Raw genomic sequence first — 8,056 nt, forward strand, 5'->3', positions numbered from 1 at the left:
TCCTATCAGTCATTGATGTTGCCATATTAAAGCTAGTATCTGTTTGATGATTTCTTTTAGGTTTTCTTGAAATTTCTATGAAACTCATGATGCGAATGATCTAAAAGAACTTTTTTAATGTTTGTAACTCACATTCTCTGTCTGCCTGTTTTCCATCTTTGTGCTTGAATGGTTGACATGTTGGCATATCACAAGTTCATTCATTTCAACTTATCCTTTTTAATCGGAAATTACCGGCATCTACAAATTCTTATTATCAATTATCGCATATGTATGGGATCATGACTAAGTGCTTGATCATCAGTTGCTACTTGCTGATAAGTTGAAATTTGCTGTAAGAGTTCTAATAGTTAAGTTCAGTGAGTCTGTGATAAGATGATTCTTTTATCAAGCATTCTTTTACAATTTTATATTGATAAAATCTTATAACTTTACCCCTCAACACCTGCATTTTCACTTTATTGGATGTTACATTGTTTATTGCTTCATGATCTTCGATATAGATGCATGATCAAAGAGATTGTATTACTGGACTATGGGTTCCGATACATGCAATGTTCTAATGTTGCCATATGTCGTTGATTTCAGAATCACTATGAGCTTTGTGAGGAAAAAAGTATACTTACTGACGAATTCTGAGATGCTACAGTATGAACCATACCATGTCAGCTTTATGTTTGATTGGTGAATCATTTTTGTTAACTAAGTCTAGGTGGTAAATGAGTACATTCTGCTTACAAACTTTTCATTCACTATCTGTTGCATTGACCCAAGCTTCTTTTATATGGTGCTTATCCCCTTTTACCTCCTATCATAGCTGGAATGCTTATCAGCTCTCATGATTTGCAGGTTGTTGTTTAACTTCATGTAATACTTGTGAAACTACATTCATGTTTATATCCAGTTTTCGTGATTCTAATGTAAGACTTGATTTCAATGCATACAACAATCTCATGGGATTTTAAAGGTAGTTTCAGATTTATAAGTAGTGATATGCCTAATTTAAGTTCAGATACATAATTAGTTTTGAAATTTTGGAAGATCCATAGATTCTTTGATATAGAGAGTGATTTTACCCCGTAAAATTATCATCTGTATGTATCACTTTGACTGGAGCTTCTGATCTGCACTTTAAATATTTAAAGATTATCAGAGTTGAAGTTCAGATACAGATTTATTATGAAAAATTCAATTATATATTTGATAATATATTGTCACTATGTATATGTGCTAATATCAGGCTCCTAATATACATATATGGCATTTGTTATAAAAATATATGCCATCTTTGTAGTTTTCCTTCTAATAGAGTTGGCTATGATGCCCTTCCATTCTATTCTTTTATATATTGCATAGTAGTAACGAAGTACTGATTGCTTCTTGGACGTCAATGGTTTTCTTTGGTTTATGTGTGTTTTTGGTCAAGCAAGACTTATTCATAGTTCTTAAGAGTTGTTTTTCTTAGTACGAAGGGACCAACTATCTAAACCTTAAGACTAAAGGTGCTATAGCTGCTAAGATTTGGTGTATTTATGGTGGCTCCTTTGTTGTATTTTAAGTTGGACTTCTAATTAATTAACAGAGGCTACTTTGTTGTATGTCTGGAAAAGCAACTTCTTGGCAACTCATTGGGTAATAGATAAGGTTCTTTTGTCCAAATGTTCTCTCATCAAATGATGTGTGTGTATGCATACTTGTTTAATAGTGACCAGTCACATATTTTTTTATGATATATTTTCATAATATTTTATATTATTCTTAGCTAAGCTACATTTGGACTTTGGACCACATGCATCTTAAAGGGTTGGGTAATATGTCAGCTTGTTAAGTTGGTGACGTTTATAGGGATGCACCATTGAACAGTTTGGTGGCTTTTCATATGTTTGATTCCTAATGACTGCTACTTGTGAAAATTAACACGGACGTTAGTTTCTTAAGATGAGAATTCTAAGAATTTTGCAGTACTTTGACCCTATTTCCAAGAACTCTAAACATCCTCTGAAAGGGAATTTCTTTAAATGCCATAGTCTCTAAGCGACCAATATTTTGTATATGCGGCTTTACATGTTCTAAAACATTCTCCCTATGTCACAAGTTGGTCAATATGATTTGCTTAAATATTTCTTAGGAGGTAGTGGTGTTTTTATCAATGTTTCATGTATCGCTTTCATGTCAAGGCACTTTTTCTAAACTGAAGTCTTGTAAAAGTTTGAGTATCTGAGAGAAACTTCTATGGGGGTGTAACCTTAGTATCTTTATCCTCCTTAGGGTATCACTCCTATTTTTCACGCCTGTATGGGCACCCACTTATGCATACATATGCTTAATATACACAACTACTACCTTTTAGCATGTTTGTGATTGTGAGATAGTGATAGCGGGTGGTATGACAAAGTGATGCATTTATTTTCTCAATAGTTGGTTTGATATATTAGATTGTTTTAACTTAATATCATAATCAACAGTCATTTGTTAGAATTGTATAAAGTTGAAGTTCCATCAATTAAAGGAATATCATGTTTACTGTTTCTTTTTTTCCGTTTCACATGACATCATAAGCTGAAATTTTAATCCAAGAGCGTCTTAGTTTAAATTTTATTGATTGAATAATCCCGTGACTGATTCTTAAAATGAGTTTCATGTGCTGAAACTTCTTATGCAGGAGTATCATGTTCGATGCTATCATCATGATCAATACCTTTAGATTAAAGTTTCTTAAAGATTGAAACTTACTACGTTATATTGAGGTTTCTTATAGTCTGGCAACTTTCAAGGCTAATTGAGTTAGCTCATGGTTTTCTAAAATAAGCTTATTAGATTCGTGAGTTTCATAATTTATATTCAAGAGTTAAAAGATTATCAAAGCTGAAATATTAGTATTTTATAAGCATCATGAGAGTAATCTCAAATTGAAATTTCTTAAAAATATTATTATATTAAGGGTATTGTAGTTAGATCCTCTTTCCCATTCAACTTTCATAAAGCTGAAGATTTACCATTTTTTCAAAATAACATGATGCATTTTTGATTATATAAGTTGAGAGGCTTTTTAGATTCATGAATATCATAATTGTTGGTCTTTAGTTTTAAGTTGCTCAAAACTGAAAAGCATCATTTTTTGATGCTATAAAATTAAAGTTCCTTTTAATATTATTATTTTTGAAGTATCATAGTTACTCTCTTTTCCAGTCCAATTTTCATAAAGCTGAAGTTTATCGATAACATGATAAATTTTAAAATTTTACAAAATGAGAACTTTTCAACTTAAGATTGTCATGTTGATGTTCTTTTATTTCAGAGTTTCACAAATTTGAAATTCTATAAAAGTTCAATATTCTGAGTCTAAAGTTAAATGAGGTTAAAATTTTTTAATTTAAGAGTGACTCAACTATTTTAGTTCAGAGCAAGGTTCGCGGTACCGATGGTACCGACGTACCGGTCGGCTCCGGTAACGGTACGGTACCGGTGCCGAACCGAGCCGAACCGGTACCGTACCGATAAGGCACATTCGGCCTGGTTTCGACCCCATCGTCATTTTTTTTTTGGAGTTCTTTCACTTTTGGATTTTTTTTGATGTTTTTATGTTTAGGTTTAAGGTTAAAACTAGATGATGCAACTTATTACTTCCAAATGATTCAAATAATGAGATGAAGAACATAAAATATTTTCAAATTAAGATACAATCAATTACATACATTTAAAGCACTCTCGGATATCTAAAATCGGGTTGAGTGGCGATGCTTCTCGTCAATATCTGGATCATCAGCATAATATGGAGGCAGATCAACCCATCCCTCTAACCAAGCGGCATTGTAGTCTTGTATGCTCAATCCTCGAGGAATGCGCGTCGGGTCATAAGAACTCTCGGATCTCTCGCTGAAGCTCTGGCTCTGAGAGATGTCTTGATAAGGGGCCCATCCGAATATGCCGGCACCAAAATTCGACCCGTAAGGCCCTCCGAGCTGCGCAGGATAGTAGCCACCGGAAGATGACTCCGATGCACCATATCCATAGGCTGGCTGAGGCCGCGGATAATAGGAAGACTCGAAACTTGATACATCAATGGATCCGACTCCACATGGGAGGTCATCTGCAGCAGCATCCTGGCCTCTTGAACGACCTCGAGGAGCTCTTCTTCGATATGCAATGGTATCCGACCGGCCTATATCAGACGGCCTACCGTGGTCCGTATCTTGTGTAACATGCGTAAACTGAGACTCACCGGTGTATCGAAAACCTTCATCCGGCTGTGTCTCATAAGTAGTACTATACTGTCCTCCATTTTCTCCATGGCTAGTAAATCCATCACCACCAGAACCTTCATCGCTGCTGGTCCAAGTCTCCTCTTCGACACTCTCCATTGGGGCCCTTTACTTTCCTTTTCTTCTTTGCTGGGATTGACGCCCTCCTGATCGAGTCGACTGGGTACTAGAGCGTCCTCGTCCTCGCATGAGAGGATCATCTCTCTGAACGGGAGCATCGTACCAGTCATGCGGTGACTGGCTCCCCTCTAGCCACGTCATATCAGCTGTAGGAGTGCGTGGAATGTTGCGCTCAGCCCATTGCTGTGGATCGACCATAGCCTCAGTGGCTATGATGCTAGCTAGTCGTCGAGGCGATCCTGGCTCATCAAGCTCGGGCTCGTGCTGCTGGGCCGCAAGCCAGTCGAGCATAGGATTATCATCATTATCTGTAAAAGTCCTATAGATGGGATCTGCATATTTGAGCTCCACTTCCTCCTGAATGCATTTTAGCCTCAACCGCAGATTGTAGTGCACATAAACTAGGTCGTTGAGGCGCTTTTGTGTCAAACGGTTCCTCTGTTTGCTGTGGATGAGGCCGAAGGTGGACCAGTTGCGCACACAGCCACTCGAGGAGACCGTTTGGGAGAGGATCCGGATAGCTATCCGCTTAAGATTTTTTGCGGATCCGCCAAAATGAATCCACCATTCAGCTGCAAAAATATGGAAGATAATTACATTTTATATATATGATGGCCTCATAGTTGAAGATAATTCAGATGCAGAGGTGTCTTGCAAATTTGTATTGTACCCGGATTCATAGTTGTCTTGCTCACGACAGCTGGTCGCTGTCCAAAGCTATGGCTGCCCTCTCTAAATAATTTGGTCTGTGGAAAGAAGTTTGTTGTAGTATGTCAATAATATAAGATCCGATATATTTACATATGTTACTAAATCATAGTTACCTCTTCTATACATGACGCGGCGACTTCTGGATCAGGCTCCATCTTATAAATAACATTACGCAGAGCATGAAGAAGTTCATCATCCATACCAATTCCACTCTCGTACTGAAACCGGGGATTCAGATAGTATGCTGCACATAGATGACACCATCTTAGTATAATTATACAAATATATCAATCAGTATAATTATCAATATTATCGCTTACCTGCTAGATGCAATTTCCTATCCATTTGGGCTCCCCACCGCTGCTTAATGATGTCGATGTACTCCTGGGCATGGGCTACATCTGCCTTCATGATCTGAGCCTTTGCCTTCTCCATCATGTGATACAAAAAGCCCATCTGGGGGTACCTCTCGCTATCCACGGCCCGCAGCACTTGATATAATGGTTTGATAGCCTTGACTATCGCATTGGCCCGCTGCCAGAATGACTGCCTGTTTACCAAGTCTTCCATTCTGCTTCCTTCAGTGCCGGCCTGGGCATATCTACTTTCCTGCCACTCGGGACTGACAAACATCTGACGTAGGGCTTCTTTCTTCTCGATAAGGCTATCAAGTGCAATGTAATTCGTAGCAAACCGTGTGACTCCTGGTCTAAGAATTTCTTCCCCTACATACTTTCTCATTAATGAAAGAACCCAAGTATGGCTATAAATATACCTGATGATGCGTTGGGCTATCTCCACAGTATGTTGCACCCTACGGATCTTTCCAATGTCCATCAGGATGAGGTCGATGTAATGTGCAGCACATGGGGTCCAGAAAATTTGTGGTCGCCGCTCCATCAAGACCTGCCCGGCCAACTTATATTGCGGCCCGTTATCAGTGACGACCTGCACGATATTCTCCTCTCCAATCTGATCAATCACCTCCTCCATAAGTCTGAGGATGTATGAGGCGTTGTGCGCCTTATCTGAAGCATCAACTGACTTGTGGAAGAAGGTCTTCGTATCACAGTATGTCAGAAAGTTGATGATGGCCCGCTTTGTCGGACCGGTCCAACCATCACGCATCAGAGTGAGCCCATATGTGGGCCACTTGCTCTTATATGAGCCAATCCAATTCTCTAGCTCCTCCTTATTGTTGTCAAGAAGCTCACCGTAGATGTCCCTCGGGCCTGGAGGATCGACACCGGGACCGGCAGACTGTATGGCAGAAATGGCAGACTTGTAGTATGTATTGTCTGCAGCATTCGCTGGAATGTGGCTGAAGTGGAACCAGGATCCAATAGCTCGCCACATATCCTTTTTCTTCTCCTTCTTCCATATTGTGTCTATCCTTTGCTGCTTCGAATCTCTCCTGGGGAAGGCATGCGGATCTACATCATGGATTGACGCACCTGGTGGAATCCCTCCGGAAGACTTCTTTCGGCCACCAAAACCACCCAGGATAGATGCAATCCGGCTACGTCCTCTGCCATCGCCCTCCCTGACTGAGGTTGTCCTTTGTAACTCTGGATCTTGTCTGCTTCCACCAGAACTGGCGCCCGACTCGAAAAACGAGGGCCCAAATCGAGCCCGATGCCTCGCCACCTCCTCCTGCTGCCACCGATCATCTAGACTCGCCCGCATGGCAGCCTGGATCTGTGCCTCCTCATCTGGACCCTCGACCTCCTGTGACTCCATCAAGTGATAGGAAGGTGCTTCTGCAGCTTGGCGTTCCACCTCCGCTTTCTGCTTGGCAGCTTTCTCCTTGGCTGCTTTGATCTCAGCGAGGTTTTTCCTCATCAGCTGACGGGTGCTCGGTGGGCACTCCGAGCATGCAGATATCTCACGAGAATTACCGGCTAAGTGCTGCTTTAATCTGGTTACTCCTCCTTTGAAGCACTTGTGACAATAATTGCACTGAAACTGGTGCTGTTCACCGAGCATCTTCCCATGCTCCCAGCCAATATTATGCTCTTGGGGTTGCCCTCTCCTTGACGGCTCCATTCCTACGACCACATTAAATTTCTTCAATTTCTATTTTTTTGCAATTAAAAATTAATGTTTAAATTTTTTAATTAAATTTTAAATTATATAAATTCTGTAAAAACAAAAGTTAATGTCACCATTAACATCGTCCATATATCGACAACATATAAAAAATTCAAGACGAAATGGAATCATTGAATCATTTCCTATTTTTTGGCAATTTTTGACTTATTTTTTTAAGCAATTTAAATGAAATATTAAAAAAACAATGTAGGGAAAAGAAATTTTACCTTATTTAGTTTTTGCTGGATTTTTAAGAAAAATGACGCTCTCCGACCTTTCTAATTTTTTTTCATGCCTGTCTTTGCCTTTCTCTTCTTTTCCTCCTCCTTTCTCTCTGCAAAATACTTCACCTAAGCTGATGGATTTCGCTTCAGCATTCGGTCGGCTTTTATAGCCAACCGTTGAGGGCTTGAGGCACTGTGGCACTTGAAAAAGTGCCACTGTGAGCCACAGCGCGGCACTTTCGATTGAAGTGCCGCACAAAGCGGCACTTTCGATTGAAGTGCCGCACAAAGCGGCACTTTTGAAAGTGCCCCAGTGTGGCACTTTGAAAGTGCCTCTGGCCAGCCAGAGGCCTCTGGCCCACCAAAAATACTCGACCCGACCCGAACCGGTGCGAACCGGCTCGGTTCGCACCGGTTCAATCTCATACCGGTGCGAACCAAGCGGTTCGCACCGGTTCGAGTATATACCGGTGCGAACCGGCTCGGTTCGCACCGGTTTAACCATCAAACCGAACGGTTCCGACCCAATATGGGTCGGAACCGTTTTATACCTCGGAACCGGACCGGTGCCAGTCGGTACCGGTCCGGTTCGGGCTGAACCGACCGGTACAGGTCGGTTCAGCAGACCCTGGTTCAGAGTTTCATGGA

At 40.6% G+C, this 8,056-nt stretch overlaps 1 protein-coding gene across 1 annotated transcript; it reads right to left on the reverse strand.

The window, feature by feature from the left end:
- Window positions 1-3,643: 3,643 nt before the first annotated feature.
- Window positions 3,644-7,139, reverse strand: LOC149768729 (uncharacterized). The gene is made up of 2 exons (XM_089926281.1): window positions 6,733-7,139; window positions 3,644-6,507 (listed from the first exon to the last, which is right to left on the reverse strand). Exons 1-2 carry the CDS (start codon window positions 7,137-7,139, stop codon window positions 5,403-5,405), a joined length of 1,512 nt encoding a protein of 503 aa, XP_089782407.1. The 3' UTR covers window positions 3,644-5,402.
- Between the last annotated feature and the right edge of the window lie 917 nt (window positions 7,140-8,056).

The sequence above is a fragment of the Phoenix dactylifera genome, chromosome 1 (genome assembly GCF_051530095.1).
Source record: "Phoenix dactylifera cultivar Ajwa chromosome 1, Ajwa_hap1_PhDact_Kaust_v1.1, whole genome shotgun sequence".
NCBI lineage: Eukaryota > Viridiplantae > Streptophyta > Magnoliopsida > Arecales > Arecaceae > Phoenix > Phoenix dactylifera.

Bases quoted from the DNA above. Each gene is read 5' to 3' on its own strand.
- LOC149768729 (XM_089926281.1), bottom strand. From the start codon at position 7,139: ATGGAGCCGTCAAGGAGAGGGCAACCCCAAGAGCATAATATTGGCTGG. The intron at 6,508-6,732 runs GCATCGGGCTCG...TGCCTTCCCCAG, and splicing joins CAGCAGGAGGAGGTGGCGAG to GAGAGATTCGAAGCAGCAAA.